The sequence below is a fragment of the Erithacus rubecula genome (genome assembly GCF_903797595.1).
Source record: "Erithacus rubecula genome assembly, chromosome: 23".
In the NCBI taxonomy this organism is placed as follows: Eukaryota; Metazoa; Chordata; class Aves; order Passeriformes; family Muscicapidae; genus Erithacus; species Erithacus rubecula.
This window is the reverse complement of record NC_136675.1, coordinates 1,835,021-1,858,887: the sequence shown is the minus strand read 5'-3', so window position 1 is coordinate 1,858,887 and position 23,867 is coordinate 1,835,021. Positions and strand designations below refer to the sequence as shown.

At 50.8% G+C, this 23,867-nt stretch overlaps 1 protein-coding gene across 1 annotated transcript; it reads left to right on the top strand.

Moving 5' to 3' along the window:
- Window positions 1–696: 696 nt before the first annotated feature.
- MATN1 (matrilin 1) lies at window positions 697–23,116 on the top strand (the record flags this gene model as incomplete). The annotated part of the gene is made up of 8 exons (XM_079325570.1): window positions 697–787; window positions 5,353–5,699; window positions 11,420–11,642; window positions 14,436–14,561; window positions 14,812–15,225; window positions 18,817–18,969; window positions 20,866–20,946; window positions 22,371–23,116. 8 exons carry the CDS (start codon window positions 697–699, stop codon window positions 22,418–22,420), a joined length of 1,485 nt encoding a protein of 494 aa, XP_079181696.1. The 3' UTR covers window positions 22,421–23,116.
- Window positions 23,117–23,867: the final 751 nt, after the last annotated feature.

Below are 23,867 nucleotides of genomic sequence, written 5' to 3'. Positions count from 1 at the left end.
CCGGCACCCCCAGCCCCTTTTCTTTCCTGAGCCTTCACCCAAGGCAGGGATCCCCCAGGGGTCTCTAGCGCTGCTCTCGGCACAGTGAGGCCGGACAGGGACCCGGGTGACTCTGCTCTGTCCCTCCTGGGCTCTGCCAGGGACCCGTGTGACTCTGCTCTGTCCCCTCCTGGGGCCGGACAGGGACCCGTGTGACTCTGCGCTGTCGCCTCCTGGGCTCTGCCAGGGACCTGTGTGACTCTGCTGTCCCCTCCCCGCACCCCCGCCCCTCGCTCGCCCCAGCTCTGCGGGCAGAGCCCTGGCCCGGCCCCAGCCCGGCTCCCCAGGGCTGCTCTCACTGGTGCCACTGTTCCAGCCCCCATTCCGCACCTTCCTTCCCCCGCTGCGGGGCCCTTCGGAGCTGCCCGTGCCCTCTGCAGCAATGGGGCCATTGTGGGGGCTGGGGGCCCCGGGGGCAGGGCAGGGCTGGGCATCGCCCCCTCCCCACCCTGCAGCAGCATCTCCTCCTGCTCCCGCTCCCTGCCCCTCTCCCCTCGCTGCCCCCCCGGCCCCGGCGTGTCAGGGGCTGGCTCGGAGCCTCCGCACCAGGGCAGGTTAATACCCAGGGCCAGCGCTCTGCCCCGCACTCGCGGCCCCGGCGCAGCCACGGCCAGAACCGGGACCGGCGGTGCCACGGCCAGGACAGGGATCGGTGCCATGGCCAGGACCGGGATCGGTGCCCTGCTGCTCTCGTTGCTGCTGCTCCTGCACAGCCCGGGCGCCTGCGGGGCGCCTCCGCAACCCCGCGGTGAGTGGGGGGCGGGCTGGGGTGCTGGGAGGGGCTGGGGGTCCCTCTGCTGCCGGCGGTCGGGGAGGGAGGAGGGGATGCCCAGGGAAGGGAAGGAGCTGTGTCCCCTGTGTTCCCAGGGCAGCAGGACCTGGCGCTGGGTTGGCTCCTGTGGGACAGCACAGGTGGCCGCGGGTCACTCTTGGGCTGGAGGAGGCCCAGGTGGGACAAGGGCTGTGCCTTCCCTGCCCTCTCCAGCTGCACAGGGGCTGCCTGGGCTGGGAGCTGCAGCAGGAGCTGGCCGGACAGCCCTGGGTCACCTCCCGAACAGGGATGGGTCGGGTTGCTGGGAACGGGACTTTCCTTGAGTTTTCTTCATCTGTTCCTGAGCAAAATCCTGCTCTGCTTGGCTTCCCAGGTGGGCAGTAGGGCGGCCAGGAGCAGGTGAGCTGGTGAGCTGCCTGCTCTGCACTTCACACAGGCTCTGAAACCCAGCTGGGGATGAGAGTCAGCAAGGGATGGACACACAGGGCAGGGATGGACACTCAGGGCAGGGATGGACACCCAGGGCAGGGCTGGACATGCAGGGCAGGGAGGGTCTGGTCGTCAGGAGCATTCCTAGCCTTCCCTGGGCTCCAGGCAGCCTGGAAAAATCACTGCAGGAGAGGCAAACTCGGCTACAAGGCCAGACTTGTGAGAATTAAAAATGTTTGGATGATCTGATGATGAAGCCTTGCACACAGCCGTGGGCAGCCTAGGCTATACAGGTGTGCAGTGACTGCAGAGGTACCTGGGGCTGTGCAGATGTGCAGTGACTGCAGAGGTACCTGGGGCTGCACAGGTGTGACAGTGACTGCAGAGGTACCTGGGGCTGTGCAGGTGTGACAGTGACTGCAGAGGTACCTGGGGCTGTGCAGGTGTGCAATATCTGCAGAGGTACCTGGGGCTGTGCAGGTATGCAGTGACTGCAGAGGTACCTGGGGCTGTGCAGGTGTGACAGACACTGCAGAGGTACCTGGGGCTGCACAGGTGTGACAGACACTGCAGAGGTACCTGGGGCTGTACAGGTGTGCAGTGACTGCAGAGGTACCTGGGGCTGCACAGGTGTGCAATATCTGCAGAGGTACCTGGGGCTGTGCAGGTATGCAGTGACTGCAGAGGTACCTGGGGCTGTGCAGGTGTGCAGGCATTGCAGAGATACCTGGGGCTGTACAGGTGTGCAGTGACTGCAGAGGTACCTGGGGCTGTGCAGGTGTGCAGTGACTGCAGAGGTACCTGGGGCTGCACAGGTGTGACCGACACTGCAGAGGTACCTGGGGCTGTACAGGTGTGCAATATCTGCAGAGGTACCTGGGGCTGTACAGGTGTGCAGTGACTGCAGAGGTACCTGGGGCTGTGCAGGTGTGACAGACACTGCAGAGATACCTGGGGCTGCACAGGTGTGACAGTGACTGCAGAGGTACCTGGGACTGTTCAGGTGTGCAATATCTGCAGAGGTACCTGGGGCTGTACAGGTGTGCAATATCTGCAGAGGTACCTGGGGCTGTACAGGTGTGACCGACACTGCAGAGGTACCTGGGGCTGTACAGGTGTGACAGTAACTCCAGAGGTACCTGGGGCTGTGCAGGTGTGACAGACACTGCAGAGGTACCTGGGGCTGCACAGGTGTGACCGACACTGCAGAGGTACCTGGGGCTGTACAGGTGTGACAGACACTGCAGAGGTACCTGGGGCTGCACAGGTGTGCAGTGACTGCAGAGGTACCTGGGGCTGTACAGGTGTGACAGACACTGCAGAGGTACCTGGGGCTGCACAGGTGTGCAATATCTGCAGAGGTACCTGGGGCTGCACAGGTGTGCAATATCTGCAGAGGTACCTGGGGCTGTGCAGGTGTGCAGACACTGCAGAGGTACCTGAGGGAGGGTTTCAGGTGAACTGAGCCCTTTCTCCTCAGGCACTGAGGAAAGCAGGGGTCTCTTTGCTGTGCAGAGTTGGGAAATGAACCGGAGCAGTGACTGAGCTCAGCTCACTGTGAGCAGTCACCTCTCTAAAACAAACCCATTTTAGTCCTGGGTTACTGAGCTGTTTTCCTGGGGTTTTAATGGATATGGCAATGATGCCCTGAGAGAGATGTTCTGCAGCCATTCCTGAATAATTCCTACTGTGGATATTTGTCTATATATAAAGGAAGATTTTATTTCTGGTTTAATTCCAGTTTTAACTAAACTCTGCTGAGTCAAGGTGTCAGCCAGAGTGACTGTCACCTCCTGCAGAGAACAGGCCCTGTCCTGCAGACCCTTACTGTGGCTGAAATCCCAAAAATGTCCCACCTGATATCCTTTCTTTACTCTTCCCTTCTCTGAAATAGACTTCAGTCTCATAAAGAGGTTAAAATGTTATTTAGGACCAAATCACAGAGCAGACATAAATAAAATAGATAGACTTCAAAATTTCTATTGGCTCCAGCTGTTCGTAGGGAAATAAAATAACTTTTCCTGCTTGGTTTGTCACTGAATCCAGGGATGATTCATCAGCACAAAGAGGGACTTGTGCTTTATTTCTGGAGGAATTAATTACAAAGTTTTGAGCCTTTCACTTCATTTCTCACCTGTAAACTGGGCAGAAGCAACCCCTGGAAAAGGGATTTCCAGTGCTGCAGGGGCATCTCCCAGAGAGTTTTCCTTCCTCTGCAATGAAATTCATCCATATGGGAAAAGGCTAGACTGGATTTTCGTGGGAATTAAAGCTCCTGGCAAAGTAACCACTGCCTGCTTTTCTCCCACCTTCCCAGACCTTTCTGGAGCAGATTCAGCCTCAATGCCCCTCAGGAAGCAAACCTGATTATTTCCTTTACAGATCCATCGCAGGGTATTTATTTTTATCTGCCTCAAATACTGGAAGTCCCATTAGATCTCACACCGAGGACCAGCTGTAATATTTATGTCATCGTTTGGAGAAGATTTGTTGGCCCAAGAGCTCCCATTTAAAAATCTGTCCACAGAAATCTCCTCTATGACAGGAGCTCCCTGGGCCCTGAAGAAATCAAATATTAACAGAGCCCTTGGTGCCTGACAACAGCAGGCTAAATGAGAGGAAAAAAATGAAAAAAACCCAGGATGCCATAGATCTGCTGGGGGAAATGGGGCCATTCATTTAGGAAATCATAAAAAACGCCAGGTCTTTTTTTATGTCTTGCCACAGCTGCAAATGAAGATTGAAAATGGAATGAAAGCAAGAAATTAAAATAATAATAACAATAATAACAATCATTGCATTTGTTGCATTGCTGATGCCTCCTGTTTATAGTGTCTCTTTTTTACTCTGGGTATTCATGGGGCTGTAGATACTAATTATCAGTTGTTAATTATCAATGACAGGTTCCAGATTTCTCTGTTGTTTTCCCCTCACAGACATGAACCAGCTCTGTGCTGTGGTTTTGGGGTTTATTATTGGTGTCATTACGGGGGAACAGGGCTCTGGCTCCTGTTGTGCTGGGGGCTTAACCTGGGAATGCTGTTCCCAATCCCAGCTGATTGCTGAGTGCTGGCCTGGTTCTGGTCCCATTCCCATTAATTGAAATCCCTGGGGATTGATTATCCAGGTCTGAGGGGCAGCAATCCCTTTCCAGCCTTTTCTTGGATGCAGAAATGCAGCTCAGGTTTTCCTTCCTCCCTTCCTCCCTTCCTCCCTTCCTCCCTTCCTCCCTTCCTCCCTTCCTCCCTTCCTTCCCTCTCTCTCTCCATTCTGCCATAGAGGGATGAGGTATCCTGATTTGGAGGACAGGTGTCAGCCAATAAAGGCAGAAGCTTCTCTTTGAAATGGAGAATGTAAATCCCCTCCCTCCAAATTATTATAATTTTGAGATTAAGGGGCTCTCAGGCAAAGATATGGGAATTAGGAATAACAGTTCTTTACTAGGAAAATTAAAATAAAATACAGTATTACAAAGAACAATCCCAAACCCTGCCAGAGTCAGAATCCAAGCTGACACCCGTCAGTCAGTCAGGGTGGTGGCACAGTCCCATTCAATGGTGGCTGCATCCTCCTGCAGGGGCAGATGTGGTTCAGCTGGAGCAGTGCTCCTGGAGCATCTCCCAGTGGGATGATGGAATTTTATCAGTCATGCACTGGGACTCAGTGCCCATGAACAGGAGATATCTCCTGGAGGGAGGATGGGCTGTGGGAAGATAAAGATGATTGCCCAGCTGGTTTAAAGATGGCCCATTAGCAGATAATGTGTGCCAGGAGATCAGGGGCACTGCCCCACCCGGGTCAGCAGATGGGGACAGAATTCACATTGCTGGTCATATCCTATATTGCAACCCAACACATGAGGTTTCCTAAAGCCCTCAGATGCAGCCCAGGGTGACAAGGTGACAAGGGACACCCTGCCCATCATGAGTCCATGCCACCCCCAGGTGCTCTGCTTTCTTACAGGCGTTTCCCTAGAAAAGAGCATTGGAAATATTCAGTTCAAGGACTGAAACCCGCAGCTCCTCTCTGCTCAGTGCCGCTTTACCAGCACCATTCTCAGGTCACTTTTCCCTTCTTTCCCTTTGACTCCCCTCTGCCCCTGCCATCCCCAGGCACCTTGTGCAGGACCAAGCCCACAGACCTGGTGTTCATCATCGACAGCTCGCGCAGCGTGCGGCCGCACGAGTTCGAGAAGATCAAGGTGTTCGTGTCGCGCGTGATCGAGGCGCTGGACGTGGGGCCCAACGCCACCCGCGTGGGCATCATCAACTACGCCAGCGCCGTGCGCAGCGAGCTGTCCCTGCAGAGCCCCCAGAGCAAGGCGGCCCTGCTGCAGGCCGTGCGCCGCATCCAGCCCCTCTCCACGGGCACCATGACCGGCCTGGCCATCCAGTTCGCCGCCAGCCGCGCCTTCAGCACCGCCGAGGGCGCCAGGGCCGGCGCGCCCAACTTCAGGAAGGTAAGCTGTGGGACGCCAGGGTGGTCCCCTGCATGCCTCAAGACCACCCTGCCAGGGGTCTCAGAGATTCCCCCCAGAGGTCCTGGGGACTAAATTTAAATCCTTAGAGAAATCAACCAGCATTGCAGGAAGAATTACAAGTCACAAAAAATAAGCGGAGTATAAATTAAATTATTAGAAGGTAGAAAAGTAATTTTTTAAAATATTTATATTAGGGGGTTTAAAACTAAGATGGATTTTGGGCGCGGTATGTCTTTTCTTTCTTCTTCTTCATGCCGTCCATGTTAAGCGCCAGCCTGGCATTACTAAATGGGTCTGGGACAAAGTTGGACAGTGTAATAAAATTGTCATGTATTAGAAAGTAATTGTAAATATTAGGTACATAATTTATAGTATAAAAGACAAGTCCTGCCCCAAGGGCAGGCAGTATGCCTTGGATCTCTAGCTAAACACACCGCTGTTAGTTACAGAAAGAATTTCTTAGATAAGAAACAATAAACAACCTTGAAAACCTCAGAAAACAGCCTCCTGAATCTTCTTCGGTAACCATCCAGGAAAATCTAAACTTTAAACCACGTACATGTCCTGCTGTGAGGATCTCAGGCTCAGGAGACCTCACAGACAGTGACAGTAAGGAGGCAAGGAAAGGTCTGGTTCCTCTGGCTCCGTGCTTGGGACATCAGGGAGTGGTTGGAAAATGCAGAAAGGTGATTTTCTCTGAGCTTTGATTGTGGGTGGGCATGTGGGGGTTAATTGTCACAGGCAGAAAATCTCTGGGAGGTGCAAACCAAAGGTTGAAAACCTCCAGGAAGTTCACACCTCTCAATTCTTCTTGGAAACCTCCAAGAGGTTCAAACCCCTCCATTCTTGGAAACCTCTGAGAGTTCAAGTCTCTTAATTCTTCTTGGAAACCTTCAAGAGGTTCAAACCTCTCAATTCTTGAAGACCTCTGGGAGGTTCAAACATCTCAACTCTTCTTGGAAACATCTGGGAGATTCAAACATTTCAATTCTTCTTGGAAACCTCTGAGAGGTTGAAACTTCTCAATTCTTGAAGACCTCTGGGAGGTTTGAACCTCTCAATTTTTCCTGAAAACCTCGGAGGTTCAAACCCCTCAATTCTTGGAATCGTCTGGGAAGTTTAAACTCTCAAATCATTTTGGAAACCTTTGGGAGTTTCAAACCTCTCAATTCTTGAAGACCTCTGGGATGTTCCAACCTCAATTCTTGGAAACCTCCAAGAGGTTCAAACCTCTCAATTCTTCTTGAGAACCTTTGGGAAGTTCAAACCTCTCAATTCTTCTTGGAATCCTCTGAGAGGATCAAACCTCTCAAATGTCTTTGGAAACATCTAGGAAGTTCAAACCTCTCAATTCTTGAAAACTTCTGGGAGCTTCAAATCTCTCAGTTCTTGAAAATGTCTGGGAGGTTCAAACATCTCAGTTCTTGAAAAAGAAGCTCATCTTTGGGACTTAGTGAAAGAAAACAGAAAACTCTATGACACATTCAGTCTTAGTCTCAATTTTTGTTCTAAATGCAGTCTGACAATTATTACACCCAGCATTGGCCACTCCTGTAGATTGGAGAGACATTTCCACTGAGCTGTCCATGAAAATGCTGGATCCTCATCTCTGGAATCTCTTCCACACCATTCTATATGCCCCTGTCCTCTTTTCCAGGCAGCTCCCCCAAGCCTTGTTGTTCCCTGTCACCTCTGGTTGTGTGGAACAAACTATCCTGGATTTCCAGTGTCTCTCTGAAACCTCCTTTCCTGAACAGCTGGAAAAGCTGAGAGCAGTGGGCTTTGGAATTATTTACCTGAGGTATTAAAAAAAACAGTGGGGAAAAAGGAAATCACTCTGTGCTTTTCCCTCTTCCCTTCCACTCCAGAGCTGATCCAAGAGGCAGAATCACAGAAAGGGGTTGGGAGGGGTCTCTAGAGCTCCCTGTGCTCCAGGGGGGCTGCCCAGGACTATCCTGGGTGACTTTTCAATGTCCCCAAAGTGGAAAACTCCACAACCCTTTGTATTCATTCCCCATTTGTTTTTTCATTTTTTTTTTTCCCTGTGTCCTGAAGTCCAGCCAGCTTTTCCCTTCTGCTCAGGGTGACCCCATCCCCTGCCTGGGAGGAGGAACAGGTCATGCAGGGATTTAGGGAGGTGAAGCACCAGAAAACAACAGACACGGTCCTTGCTCCTTCCCGCAGCAGAAACCCAACAAATCCTCACACAAATCTGGTTGTCAACATCCCAAAACATCACACGGTGCTTTGCTCTTGCTTTGTGCAGCAAATGTCACCCCCGGGCAGGGAAAAGCACTATTTGTTTCTGTAGGAACTCTGAGAAAAACCTGCTACCACCTTCCTCAAAACCCGCAGGGAGCCCAATTACTTTCACCTTATTTTTTAGAGAAGAACAATAAATAAATTGGCAAATTGCTGAGCAAATCCAGGGCTTTGTGCAGCTTCCTGACCAATTGTCCTTGGAACGCGGCTGGAACATCACATTCCCATCCCATAATAAGCCATTGCTCCCTCATTAGCTGTGGGATCGCTGGGAAATCCCGCTGGGGTTGGGAATACCTGGGAATGCTCAGGAATGCTCAGGGATACTCAGTGTCTGAGATTACCAGGAAGAAATCGTGCCAGAGCACGTGGGATTTCTGTCTGACAGAAGCATGAGGGATCCAGAATGTCAGGAACTCACAGGGAAAGCTGCTGGGTAAATGAGTACAAGGCTTGACTTTGAAAAGCAAAATTTCTGAGTTTTCCCAGGACAAAACTGAGGATCAGGGCAAAATTCAGCTGTTTGAGGCAGCAGAATCTTCACCTTTTCATAATTCCCCTCACAAGGCTGAGCAGTGCCAGCTCTCCAGGATCCAGAGGCTGCTCCTTCCCTCCAAATCTTTCCCAGGCCAGGCATGCACCAGGACTCAGCTTTTTCCCTGACAGGAAATTACAGAGATCCTCAGACTGCAAAGAATTTGGAGATAGGTTTGAAAATAATAATGAAAAAAGGGACAGTTTTTCACATTGACTCAGACTGGATACCTCCTCTGACCCCTGATTTGATAACTCCTCTATTTCCTGATAACTCCTCTGATCCATAATATGATAACTCCTCTGTTCCTTGATTTGATAACTCCTCTCATTCCCTGATTTGATAACTCTTCTGACCCCTGATTTGATAACTCCTCTATTTCCTGATAACTCCTCTGATCCATTATATGATAACTCCTGTGATCCCTGATTTGATAATGCCTCTGATTTGATAACTCCCTTGATCCCTGATTTGATAACTCCTCTCATTCCCTGATTTGATAACTCCTCTGTTCTCTGTGTTGATAAATCCTCTGGTCCTTGATTTGATAACTCCCCTGTTCCCTGATAACTCCCCTGCTCCCTGATTTGGTGACTCCCTGCTCCCTGATTTGGTGACCCCTGCTCAGTGATTTGGTGACTCCCTGCTCCCTGATTTGGTGACTCCCCTGCTCAGTGATTTGGTGACTCCCTTGCTCCCTGATTTGGTGACCCCGACTCCCTGATTTGGTGACTCCTCTGCTCCCTGATTTGGTGACTCCCTGATCCCTAATTTGGTGACTCCCCTGCTCCCTGATTTTGTAACTCCCCTGCTCCCTGATTTGGTGACTCCCTGCTCCCTGATTTGCTGACCCCCCTGCTCCCTGATTTGGTGACTCCCTGCTCCCTGATTTGGTAACTTCCCTGCTCCCTGATTTGCTGACTCCCTGCTCCCTGATGTGGTGACTCCCCTCATCCCTGATGTGGTGATCCCCCTGATCCCTGATGTGGTGACTCCCCTGCTCCCTGATATGGTGACCCCCCTGCTCCCTGATTTGGTGACTCCCTGATCCCTGATGTGGTGACTCCCCTGCTCCCTGATATGGTGACCCCCCTGCTCCCTGATTTGGTGACTCCCTGATCCCTGATGTGGTGACTCCCCTGATCCCTGATGTGGTGACTCCCTGATCCCTGATGTGGTGACCCCCCTGCTCCCTGATGTGGTGACTCCCTGATCCCTGATGTGGTGACCCCCCTGCTCCCTGATTTGGTGACTCCCTGATCCCTGATTTGGTGACTCCCCTGCTCCCTGCCGGCCCGTTTGGGTCTCTCCTCGGCAGCCCCGGGCAGCGCTGCTGGCCCGGCTGGAGCTCAGGCTGAGCCAAGGGCTCTCTCTCCTGGCCAAAGGCTCCACTGCATGGAGGGATCTGCTCCTGCTCCCAAAAACCCCGGAGCTCCTTTGGCACATCCATTCCCCCCACACCTGCCACAGGTGATGCTTTGCCTTTTATTGCTATGCTAGAAAGAGGAAGGCTTGGATTCATTTGTTTTTTCCCCCTTGGAAAACAGCAGTTATTATTATGCTCCTGGGAATTTTTAATTGTGCAGCTCTTAGGAAGTGCAGATAAACAGCTGAAATTAGATTGTGAAGCCCCACATTATTCCTGTTTCTCCCATTTTTAAAAGAGGGGAAACTCTTTCCCCATTCTGCATTCCAGCCCAAGCCGTTCCTTTGGATTTGGCAGTGGTGTCACAATTAATCACTTGTGAGGAAAAGTGGCAGGGGCAGAAGAACTGGCAACAGCAAGAATTCAGGTCTTGTGACAAAGTCTCTTTCAGAAGAAAAATAAAGAGGAAAAGGGACAAACCAGGAGCAGGACTCTGGGAGGCTTTTAACTGGCCCAGGGCTCCATTAAATCCAAGCTGAAATCCAGTTTCCACTTAAACCAACTGGCACTTTAATGCTGGGGTTACCAGGGGTGGGGTTTAATCCCTGCTGTTTATTTTGGAACAGAGAATCACAAATCCTGGCCCTTACCACTGTTTGACCTCGGGCCTCTTCCCCTCTCTTCTCATGGAGATGGTTTGAGTTCCATCCTTCAGCTTCTCCACCTATAAATGGGATGAAGCCTTTCTCTCACATTTCCAGGACATTTCCTGAGATTCTGTGAAGTCCCACACCCAGCTGGGCTTGTCCTGAGTGACCCTGAAGATCTATAGCTTGGCTTGAGTTTGGCTATGAACAACATCCATTTTAATTTAATTTCCTTAGAGGGGGATACACTAGTTGTTTGTTGGTGAAATCATTAAATCCTTGGCAGTTGTCCCTTTTTGAATCCATCAGTCCCTGAAAGTGGTCCCTTGGTGAAACCATTCTGTCCTTGGCAGTGGTCCCTTGGTGAATCCATCAATCCCTGGCAGTAGTCCCTTGGTGAAACCATTGTGTCCTTGGCACTTGTCCCTTGGTGAAACCATCAATCCTTGGCACTTGTCCCTTGGTGAATCCATTCTATCCCTGCCAGTTGTCCCTTGGTGAATCCATTCCATCCTTGGCAGCTGTCCCTTGTTGAAACCATCAATCCTTTGCAGTTGTCCCTTGGTGAATCCATCAATCCTTGGCCTTGGTCCCTTGGTGAAACCATTCCATCCTTGGCAGTGGTCCCTTGGTGAAACCATCAATCCCTGGCAGTAGTTGTACCTTGGTGAACCATTCCATCCTTGGCAGTTTAATTTTTCCAGCTCTGAAAGAAACTAATTCCAACTGAAAAAAAAGAGGTTTGTATGATCTTCAAAGAATGGGAAGAGCTGGTGGGATTTCCTTTCCCCTTAATTTTAGAAATCCCTCCCACCCCAGCCTGTTCCACGAACATTGTGGGACCGTGAAGGAGGCCAGCAGTGCCCCCAGCCCGTCCCTCCCGCTGCAGGTGGCCATCGTGGTGACCGACGGCCGGCCCCAGGACGGGGTGCAGGACGTGTCCGCCCGCGCCAGGGCCGCGGGCATCGAGATCTTCGCCATTGGCGTGGGCAGGGTGGACATGGGCACGCTGAGGCAGATGGCCAGCGAGCCCCTGGATGAGCACGTGGACTACGTGGAGAGCTACAGCGTCATCGAGAAGCTGACCCACAAGTTCCAGGAGGCTTTCTGTGGTGAGTCCTGCCGTGCCCAGCCTGGGCTGTGGGGCTGCCAGCCAGCAGGGAACTGGGAATGGGGTGGGTGGGAGGGCCTTAAAGCTTTGCAGAGAATCCTGGAATGCTTTGGGTGGGAAGGGGTTGGAAAACTCATCCCACCCCTGCCATGGCAGGGACACCTCCCACTGTCCCAGCTGCTCCCAGTGTCCAGCCTGGCCTTGGGCACTGCCAGGGATCCAGGGGCAGCCACAGCTGCTCTGGCAATTCCATCCCAGCCCTGCCCACCCTGCCAGGGAACAATTCCTGCCCATGATCCCAGCCAGCCCTGCCCTCTGGCAGTAGGAGCCATTCCCTGTGTCCAGAATCCCCCTCCAGCCTTTCCCATGGAAGTTGTGCCTGTGACCACCCTTCAGCCTCTGCCTCCTTGCTCCAAGCCCTGCAGGATCACATCAAAGGAGCCTGAGTACCCTAAAAGCACCATCCTATAAAAACAGCACCCTACAAACAGCACCCTACACACACCATCATACAAAAACATAATCCCACAAACCCCACCCTACAATTTCCACCCTACAAACATCATCTTACAAAAACACCATCCCACAAACAGCATCCTCCAAACCCCACCTACAACCACCACCCTAATAACACTATCCTATAAAAACACAATCCTCCAAACCCCATCCTAAAAACATCATCCAACAAACAACATCCAATAAAACCAGTATCCTATAAAACCAGCATCCTATAAAGCCACCATCCTCCAAACCCCATCCTGCAAATCCAGCTCTGCTCCTACAGGAGCTGCTGAAGGACTGGGAATGTTTTATTGCTTCCCAGTGTTCCCCGAGGCAGCAAGGCTGGGCCATAAATTCCCATTTTCTGTCAGTAGGAGGGGCCCAGGGGCTTCTCCTGTCATTCCCTGGAAGCAAAACCGAGTGGCAGCAATTCCTGCAAAGTGTGATCACCTGGAATTCCAAACACACACAGCATGGCCTGGAGATCTCACACTTCTGAGAAGTGTAAAATCCCAGGCTAAAAGGAATGAAGGGGAGCAGCTTTTTGTCACAGAAAATTGGCTCCTCTGTGGAAAGGAGGAACTTTTGGATACAGAGTGAGCCATGGATTATCCTCAGGTGATAACACAGAGTGAGTCAGATATTATCAGCTGTCACTGCAGCAGGAGCTCATGGAAGAGGGGAACAAACACTTCAGACTAGTGGAGGGAGAGAGACAGAATTGGAAGGGGTGGAATCCAGGCTGTGAATATTTGTGGGAGTTTGTGTTGGCTACTCTGGGATCAGGAGGCAGCAGCAGTGCAGAGGCCCCACCGTGTGAGGAAAAATCCTTCCTGTGCCTCCCTTTGCAGATGACAAAGCTCCTGCCATGGAAAAGCCCTGGGAGATGAGGGAAGCACTCAGGATTATTGCAGGGAGTGGATGGGGGAATGTCCAAGTCCCTGTTACCGTGTTCTGCACATGCAGCTGCCCCAAACCACCCCAGAGGGTGAACCCAATCCCCCCTGCTTGGGCACAGCACAGGAGCTGTGGGACAGACAGCAGGGAAAATGTCCAGGTGCTTCCCACAGTGCTCAGCACACTCCTGGGGAAACAGGAAACCCTTGGTGCTCCAGCCAGTGGTGAGATTAACTGAGCTACAGGCAGCCCAGGGACAGTAAAATTCCCAGTGATCTGGGCTGGAACAGTCTGCCAGTGCTGGCACAGCTATGGAATGTGGAAAGGCTCAAAACCTACAAAATATGGGTAGAGCAGAGCACAAACGGCTCAAAATAAAACCTTAACTCAGAAAGACTGTGATCCACCTCCTGTCACTTCAATCCAACTCCATGCCTGGATTTCTGCACACTTTTCCCTGTCATTTCCCTGAATTTGCCTCCCCCAGCCCTGTTTGCTCTGGAGTTTTGTGCCATCCTTGCTGCCATAGCTGTGACAGAGCTGTCACCCCCAGTGCTGCTGGCTCCCAGTGCTGCTGCTCAGCTGCTGTTTGCTCAGAGCCACAGCTGGGGCAGGATGGGAGCAGGAATATCTGGAGAAATACTGAGAGATATTTCTGAGAGCTGCATGTGCAGGGAGAGCTCTGAGGTGAATTCCAAGTGTGTTTACACACAAATCCCACCCAGGAAGGGAAGCTCATTGCTCAGAATTCTACTGCAGAGCTGCAAAAATTGGGTACTGGGCAGTCCAGGGGAACCTAAACCTCAGGGTTAGGTTTAGGGCTAGGGTTAGGGTTAGGTTTAGGAGTTAGGGATAGTGTTAGGATTCGGGTTAGGTGTTAGGGTTAGGGGTTAGGGATAATGTTAGGATTAGGGTTAGGTATTAGGATTAGGTGTTAGGGTTAGGGTTAGGGTTAGGGTTAGGGTTAGGGTTAGGGTTAGGGTTAGGGTTAGGGTTAGGGTTAGGGTTAGGGTTGGGGTTAGGGTTGGGGTTAGGTTTAGGGTTAGGGTTAGGTTTAGGGGTTAGGGTTAGGACTAGGGTTTGCTTCCTGCTCAGAAGTCTACCGCAGAGCTGCAAAAGTTTCATACTGGGCAGCCCAGGGGATCCAATCCTCAGGCAGGAACTTTGCATTTGTGCCACACCCAGCTGGGTTTGGCCGGCAGGGTGGATTTGCAGTCTTGGCTGTGCCTTGGACTAGGGACCCTTGTGGAAATTCCTTTTTTGTCTTTATGACTCAGCCACTCTCCAGGATCAATGAACTGTGTCTCTCGGATTTAATTATGGGCCGCTGTGGGGCTGTGCAGGGCTGGCTGTGGGTGGGGATGGTCCTGATTGAAGCCCCCTTGTCTCCTTGCAGTGGTGTCTGACCTGTGTGCCACAGGGGACCACGACTGTGAGCAGCTGTGTGTCAGCACGCCGGGCGCTTACAGGTGTGCCTGCAGGGACGGCTTCAGCCTCAACAGCGATGGCAGGACCTGCGCCGGTGCGTGGGGCCCTGGGCAGCACGGAGGGGATGGGGGCAGCACTGGGGTGCTCTGCTCAGACAAGACAGGGGGAACCCTGCTCTTACAAACCTGAATCACTTTCAAAACATTGCTGTGGTCTCATGTTGGTTTTTCTTTGATTAACCCCATCTCCTCGTCAATAAATGGCATTAGGGTTCTATTTTCCTACATTGTTTGTTGAGGTCTTTGCTGCTGCTTATTTCTGCTCTCTTCTCATGTTTCCCTCAGCTTGTAATGGTGGCCTGGGGTCTGCTCTAGATCTTGTGTTCCTCATCGATGGCTCCAAGAGTGTGAGGCCTGAGAACTTTGAGCTGGTGAAGAAATTCATCAACCAAATTGTGGATTCGCTGGAGGTGTCGGACAAACAGGCGCAGGTTGGGCTGGTGCAGTACTCCAGCTCTGTCCGGCAGGAGTTTCCCCTGGGGCAGTTCAAGAACAAGAAGGACATCAAAGCAGCAGTGAAGAAGATGTCCTACATGGAGAAGGGGACCATGACAGGCCAGGCTCTGAAGTACCTCGTTGACAGCTCCTTTTCTGCCATCAACGGAGCCCGGCCCGGGGTCCCCAAGGTGGGGATTGTCTTCACTGATGGGCGCTCACAGGATTATATCTCAGATGCTGCCAAGAAAGCCAAGGACTCAGGTAGAGCTCCTGAATTCCCAGAAGCTTCTTTCTGCCTTGGCTAGGGCAGGACTTTCTCCCTGGATGTGTCTCTTAGGATACACACAGGTTATTCTGAGTAATTCTGGGGACATACTCCCCAACTATCCCTGCTCACAGACAGCTCGGAGCACCTCAGCCCAGGTGTCAGGTGCACCTTGGTTTGCCAAGAGCTGGTTTTAGTTCCTGTTCTGGTTTGGAGGACAGGTGTCTGCTAAGGAAGGCAGGAGCCTCCTTTCAAATGGCAGATGTAAACCCTTCCCTCCAAATTATTATAATTTTTAAATTAAGGGGCTCACAGGCAAAGATATGGGAATTAAGAATAACAGTTCTTTACTAGGAAAATTCAAATAGAAATAGAGTAATACAAAAGACTGACAGAGACAGGATACAACCTGACACCCCGTCAGTCAGTCAGGGTGTTGGCAGCAGTCCCATTCAATGGTGGCTGCATCCTCCTGCAGTGGCAGATGTGGTTCAGCTGGAGCAGTGCTCCTGGAGAAGCTGCAGTTTCCTCTGAAGGTCCAGAGATGATGTGGAAGGGTCTGGCTTTCCTCTGGAATCCAGTGGAAAGAAGGTGCCTTGGTGTCCAAAATCTCAGTTTTTATCTGGGTAGGAAAGGCTTGGCTCCTCCCCTGGCTGGAGCATCTCCCAGTGGGATGATGGAATTTTATCAGTCATGCACTGGGACTCAGTGGCCATGAACAGGAGATATCTCCTGGAGGGAGGATGGGCTGTGGGAAGATAAAGATGATTGCCCAGCTGGTTTAAAGATGGCCCATTAGCAGAGGATATCTCCAAAGAGATCAGGGTCACTGTCCTACCTGGTTTAACAGATGGTGATAGAATACACATTGCTGGTCACATCCTGTATTGCAACCCAAGACAGTTCCCCTCTGTGTATTTGGAGGAGTTTCTGCCAGGCAGGGTGGAGTTTTACCTCTGGAATGGGATGAATGGGGTGGAGTTTTACCCCGTGGAATGGGATGGACAGGATGGAGTTTTAGCCCTGGGATGGGATTGGATGGGATGGACAGGGTGGAGTTTTAACCCTGGAATGGAATGGACAGGTGGAGTTTTACCCTAGGAATGGGATGGAGAGGATGGAGTTCCATCCCCTTAGAATGGGATGGTCTGGATGGAGTTTTACCCGTGGGATGGGATGGGATGGGCTGGACAGGGTGGAGTTTTACCCCTGGAATGGGATGGACAGGGTGGAATTTTACCCTAGGAATGGGATGGACTGGATAGAGTTTTACCCCTGGAATGGGATTGACAGGATGAAGTTTTACCCTGTGGGATGGGATGCACCCAGGTGTAATTGCTCACACAAATGTGGAAAAAAACTGCAGGGGAAATTTAAACTTTGGAGGTTCCAGCACCTTTAGGGTTGCACAGACCTGGGATGGTGGAAGATGGTGGAACAAGAGCATTAAGGTCACTCCTGACCACCCAAGCCAGTCTGGGATTTGTCTGGGGTTAGTCAGGAAACCCAGCCCAGCAAAGACAACGAGGCAAAGACAACGAATCCAGGAGTTGTAGGGTCACGTGTGGCTTGGCTGCACCAGCCTCAAGGCCAGGAAAGGCAAAGAAAAAGCAATAAAGCAATGAACACAGCACAGACATGGATTAAGGAGGAGCCCCAGGCACATTAATAAGGAACTCTCCTCAGCTGCTGCTGTAGGAAAAGTGCTCAGTGGCCACACACTGATGTGTCTGAGCCCCATGAAATATGAATGCTGCCCCTTGCTGACCCACTCAGCACGTTCCCAGTCTCTGACACCCCATGTTAAATGGATCCAGCTCCTGGGAATTCAGTCAGGAGCTGCTGAATTCTTCCCTTCCTTTTAACTTCTCTCTCCACCACTAGATGGGACTCGGGGCCAGCGCATAACCAGAGAGGTCAGAGCTTGTGAAAAATCAGTGTTTACAAAGCACTCTGACATCTTATGGGGCTGTTCAGCTCTTATAAAACAAAAGGTTCTTATAAAGTGTATTTATAGAATTTATTCCTCTCTGGTGATAAAACTTTGTACCTTGTCTCTCCCTCCTCTCTTGTCCCTGCAAGGAAATCTCTTATCTGTCTATAAGTTATTGCTGTGGGATAAACAAGTGCTTAAAATGAGACTGCAAAATTGTTCAGTGAGCTGAGCCTCAGAAAAAAACAACAAAATTTGATATATCCAGAGAAAGAAAGGCAAAATGGGGAGCAGGGAAACATTCCCAGTGCCTGGGCACAGACAAGTAGAAACAAATATTTTCAACCAGGGCTTAATTAATACCACCCAAAATGGGAAAATTGCATTTCAGTTCAATAAAAATGGGTTAATTGCAGACCAAACTCTTGGCAGAGCAGGATGATCCCTGGACAAGTTATTGACTCCCAGTGGGGGCTGCAATTTCAGACAGAGCCCCAGCTCAGTTCTGCTGACCCCAGATCTTCACTTCAGGGGGGCTTTGCCACTCAAGGCTCATTAACAGGGGTTGATTAGCAGTGGCTGAGCCTGTTTTGTAAACTCACAGTTTCCTTTTGCTGCATTATCACTTCCTTATCAGTGAGGTGATGTTACCATCACCTGTCCTTCCATCCATCCATCCCAAAATCTTGCTCTTGTTGATATTAACTGGGCAATTCTCGTTAAATTCTACCTGCAAAAATTTGGCCTCTGTTTGACCTGGCTGAAAGGAGTGTCTCCAAAACCTTATTCTTGTGGCCACAGCACCCATGGCCTGGTAAATTTTAATAAAATCTCTGCCTGTAAAATAACTTTGACCCTGTTTGACCTGGCTGAAGGGAGTCTGGGACAGTGTGTCCCAGTCTGAGGTTTCTCCTTAGACCTGAGATCACCTCAGAGGGACATGAGGTAGTTCAAATCCTGGTTCTCCCCTAAGAAGCCAATGAGAGATTGCTGGAGAGAAGTTTTCAGAGGCTTCAAGGATTGTTTATTGTTTCTTATCTTAGGGACTTTTTTGCTTGGCCAGCAGGGTCTGCTCAGCCTGGCATCCATGGTGGAATCTGCCTGGTGAAGGCAGGGCTGATCTTATATAGTTTGTACTACGTGTTGCATGTTTACAATAATTTCCCAATACAATACAATTTTATTAAAGGGTCCAGCCCTGACCCCATCCAATCTAAAAGTGCCAGTGTGTCACTCAACATGGATGATAGGGAGAAGAAAGAGGAAAAAGTGTCCACCGCCCAAATTCTCCATCTTGGCCACGTGTCCCTTATCATAAACATCCCAAAAGTCTATTTATCTACGTTCTAAAAATCTGATTTATACTTTACTAACCTTTGTGGCTTGTTTCCATTCCCTCTGTGTTGGTAATTCCCCCCAGGGGTTAGAATTCAGCACCTGTGACACCAGGGTCTCACTCAGGAGTCTTTGAGACCCTCACCAGGGGGGTTTTGAGACCCCCAAAGAGGCCAGGGGTGCCCCTGGGCTCCCACACAGTGGAGGTGAAGGGGGAGGTTCCCAGTGAGGATCTGGGGCTGGGGGTGCCCGAGGATGCCCAGCCCGGCAGGGGTGGCACCGTGCCAGCCCCGTGCCCTGCAGCATCCCGTTCCCGCAGGATTTCGGATGTTTGCCGTGGGAGTCGGCAACGCCGTGGAGGATGAGCTGAGGGAGATCGCCTCCGAGCCCGTGAATGAGCATTATTTCTACACCGCCGACTTCAGGACCATCAGCAAGATCGGGAAGAAGCTGCAGATAAAGATCTGTGCTGGTGAGAGGGGACTGGGGCTCAGCCACAGCATGCGGAGGGTGGAGCAGAGGGGTGGAAATGCCCCTCAAGAAGCTGCAAATGTGTTGGTGAGAGGGGATTGGGATGGAGGTTTATTCACAGTGCTTGAAGGCTGGAGTGGAGGGATGAAAATGAAACCTGGAGAAGCTGCGAATCTTCCAATTTTGTTGGTGAGAGAGGATTGGGATGGAGGGGTTCAGTCAGTGTTTGAAGAATGGAGTGGAGAGATGAAAACACCCTTGGAGAAGCTGCAGACCTTCAGTCTGTGTTGGTGGGAGGGGATTGGGATGGAGTAAAGGGATGGAAATACCTTTGGAAAAGCTGCAAATGAAGATCTGTGTTGTTGAGAGGGGATTTGGAATTGAGCAATCCAACCAAGGCTGGAGTAGAGGGCTGAAAACGCCCTTGGGAAGCTGCAGACCTTTTTTAGTCTGTGTTGATGACAGGGGTTTGGGGATGGAGGGGTTCAGTCACAGCATTTGGAAGATGGATAGAGGGGTGAAGATGCCCTTGGAGAAACTGTAGATGAAGATCTGTGTTGTTGACAGGGGATTGGGGATGGAGGGGCTCAGCCAAGGCTGGGGTAGAGGGATGGAAATGCCCTTTTTGGTGGATGTTATAAAAATCTCCCTGTTCCCAGTGTGTGGAGCTGGCAGAACACACAGCAGGATCAGGAGACATCGATATTTTGGGTGGTTGCCTGAAGCAAAGCAGCCTCCACACCTCAGCCATGTTCCCTTCTCCCAAATCCCCTCCTTCCTCTTTCCTCCACCTTTCTGCCCTTCTTCTTCAGAAATGATGAATTTGTCTCCAGGTTCCTAAAGATGGGATTTCCTCTCCTCCTGGAGAAGTTGGAGAGGGATAATCCCCATGTCTGCAGAGACAGGATTGCAAGGCAGAGACTCTTTGTCAAGTCTCCTTATAAAATTAGGATCAATCCAAGAGCAAGAGGATGGGATCTATATCAAACCCCCAACAAACTGCAGTTTAAAATCATTCAAATACATTTAAACTTCAGCCTTCCAAAAAAAAAAAACAAAAAAAAAAACCAAAAAAAAAAAAAAAAAAAAAAAAAAACCAAAACCAAAAACAACTATTTGTTTGTAAAATACCAATTTGGGTAAATAAGTTTACATTTGAGAATTAAAAATAAAAGGAAAGCAAGAAGATATTTGCATTTCTTAGATTACCAGTGGCAGTTTGTATTTCTCAACAGCTGCCTGAAAATCTTCTGTTAATCTCCAGTTTTAGGTTACTCCTGGCAGGTTTAAACCTGTTGTGCTTTGGTGCCAGTGATTCATTTCCATCAAAAATTCTCTCTTTTATTTACTCCTCCTTTGCTCAGCTCAGAGTGGCCTTGTACTCCCTCCCTTTCTTTCCCAGTCATCTTTTTCCTCCTGTCCCAATCTAAGTTGATTTTCCTTGAAGAACAGATGGAAATTAGTGACATGAATGAAACAACTGATCACAGTTCCATCCTGTCAAGGACTGCAGTTACTGAACAAAACTCAAACCAGCCTTGATGGCAGCTGTGCCTCCACTTTTTATTGGATGTTGTTGTGGAGACAGAAGTTGGTTTTATTTGATCAGACTCAAATTTTAGGGCAAACTTGAAGCAGCAGGAGCAGAGCTCAGTGGATTTCCACAGAGCTGGAAACCCAGGATAGACTTTTCATGGCTGAAATAAGAGAAAAGTGACTCTGTTGATCTGAGGTTAAAGCCAGAAGAGATCAATCAGATAATTAGAAATAATTATATTTTGATTTTCTTCCCATTTCTGACATAGAAAAAAAAGAATTGTTCTCTTTTACTGGGCTCAGGGATTTTGATTAAATCAATTTTTTGTGCCACTCATCCTCTTGCTGTTGTGACCTGCAGAGGAAGATCCGTGTGAGTGCAAATCCATTGTGAAGTTCCAGACCAAAGTAGAGGACCTCATCAATTCCTTGCAGCAGAAACATATCCTTTGGAAGTTTGGCTAGGACTGGGTGGGTTGGGCTGGGGTTTCCAGAGGGACTGTAGGAAAGGTTCTGTTCCTGGGGGAAGGAGTTGGGCTGGGCTCGGGGAGGTGAGGATGAAGGGGGTTGGATGTGGGCAGAGCTCTGGGCTGATGGTGGGAGTTGGTCAAAAGTTGGATTTGATGGCCCTGGAGGGCTTTTCCAAGCTCTGAGATGCTGGGATTGTGAGGAATGGGAAGAGGGAATTCCCTCAGAGCAAACGTCCAACACTGCCCAAATTCCATCATGGACAGGAGGGACAGAGGGTCCTGTGCATCAGAACACTCAGACTGAGCAGTGGGTGCTGTGGATAATCCACATGGATACATCCACCATCCCACAGCCTCCCAGCTGGCCAGACTCAGTGCTGGGAGCTCCATCCCAATGGAGCTGTTCCCTGAAGCATCTCCAGCCAGGTGAGTGGATCCATCAGAACCAACCTGCTGGGGCTGAGTTCTGCCATGCTGGGCCTCTCTTAAAGTGGGAGAAAGAGACAAAAAAGCCACAAAAAACATGTGAGTAGGATTAAAACTTTTCCTGAAGAAAGGAACTCGTGGAGCCTTGGGGTGGCTCACAGGGGCAGGGAGATTTCTCACCCCTGAGAATCAGGAGAGGATCTAATTTTGAAAGCAGTGCTGTGATCCCTTCACACATTTCTGGGTGCTGCTGTGGCAATCTCTCAGTTCTGTTCCTCCTCCTGGGGTCAGGCCCAGTGAAATGTGACTCGTGTGGTGCAGAGGTCACAGGAGGTCACAGCTCTCACCCCTCCCAGGCACACCAAGAACAGGAATTAGGGAGAAGTCCAGGAGAAGCTCTCTGCTGCTCTCCCCAGGGTCAGGAGCTCTGCAGTCCCTGTGACACTCCCCAGTCCTTCTCCTGCTTTTCCTCCTGTCGGAGTGAGCCTGTGGCTGCGGGAGGATGTGTGAGCACATGCTGGGAGTGAGCACAGAGACAGGCAGCTCCTTCTCTGCTGAGATCCCTCTGCCTGAGCAGCTCTGAGAATGCCAGAGGGGATGGGGGCAGATTCCCTCTGCTCCTGCTCCATCCCTCCCTGTGCTGCCAGCCCAGGATCATGGAATTACAGAATGGTTTGGGCTGAAAGGGGCCTTAAATCCCATCCCACCCCTGCCATGGCAGGGACACTCCCACTGTCCCAGCTGCTCCCATGTCCAGCCTGGCCTTGGGCACTGCCAGGGATCCAGGGGCAGCCACAGCTGCTCTGGCAATTCCATCCCAGCCCTGCCCACCCTGCCAGGGAACAATTCCTGCCCAAGATCCCATCTAAACCTCTCCTCTTTTAGTTAAAACCTTGGCCCATTACTCTGTGCCCACACAAGTCTCTCTCTGAACATTCCCTGTCATTTTTCCTCCTTAACTCCTCGTCACTGGAAGCTGTGGCCAAAAGGATTGAAGCCCTGGAGAACAAGATCATCTAAAACCCCACACCAGCAGTTTTTTACCTCCTTCCCAAAGTAACAGAACCAGAACTGCTCCACTTTTCAGGGAGGGCAGCTCAGCCCCAGGGCTCTGGGCAGCTTTTATTAAGGTCTAGGCTACCTGCATTTGTTTAAAAGGAAGAATTATTACAGTAGAGCAGACTTTGTATAAAGGGCAGAGCACAGGGTGTGACTGAGAGTTAGACGAGGCTCAAGTTCATTGCATCCTATAGAGTACATATATTAAAAAAAAAAAAAAAAAACCAACAAAAACAAAAAAGCAAAAAAAAACCTGGAAAGATTTTTTTTTTAATTCAAAGCTTAATATATATACAATGTGTTAATGAGTACTTGATGATGAGTTCTGTGAATCCTCTGTTGCAGCTTTTGTTTCTATGCATGAGATAATTTAATTTAAAAGTCAGAGTGACTTCGAATCACCCTCAGCTGCTGGGTGTAAACCCAAAGCTGAGCTCCTGGCTTTGGCAGTGCTTAGATGAGGTTCAGTCCTGATCCTGAGTGTGCTCTGCAGGCTGGGCCAGGCTGCTCCTGGCTGGCTTTATCCTGAGCTGTGGAACAATAACAGGAAAACTTTCCCAGCAGGGAATGGGGGCAGTGTCCAGTGCCCTGGGCTGAGCCTGCTCTGGGGGAAGTGCAGGGACCCTCTGTGGCTCTGAGTGCCACCAGCCAGGACATGTCCCCTGCTTTGAGTGACCCTGACAGGGTTCAGGGATACTCTGTGACTCTGAGTGCCACCAGCCAGGACATGTCCCCTGCTTTGGGTGACCCTGACAGGGTTCAGGGATACTCTGTGACTCTGAGTGCCACCAGCCAGGACATGTCCCCTGCTTTGGGTGACCCTGACAGGGTTCAGGGATACTCTGTGACTCTGAGTGCCACCAGCCAGGACATGTCCCCTGCTTTGGGTGACCCTGACACAGTTCAGGGATCCTCTGTGGCCCTGAGTGCCACCAGCCAGATGTGCCCTGCTTTGGGTGACCCTGACACAGTTCAGGGATCGTCTGTGGCCCTGAGTGCCACCAGCCAGATGTGCCCTGCTGTGTCCCCACATCCTCAATCCATGCCCACTCCAGGAATGCTGCTGGAGCTGCCCTGGCAGCAGAGCCTGGAACCTCCCTGGCTCCCCCCAGGGCTCCCAGCACTCCAGGCTCACCTTGCAGACTCCTGCATTCCCAGGAATTGGGCTGGGAGCACCTCGGGCTGTCTGTCCCTGCAGCTGTACCTGGCCATGGATCCCACGGCACCGCCGCGTTTGGGTTGTTTAGGGGGTTTTATTTTTTGTATCAAAATATTTATACTTGAGACTACGTGAGAAAAGCTTTTGGGGGTGACTTGGCCTGTTCAGAAGTGTCACCAGAGCAGATGTGGTTTGGTTTGGGGGAAATATTAAAAGATTGCTGGAAATTTGGGAAGCCAGTGTCGTCCT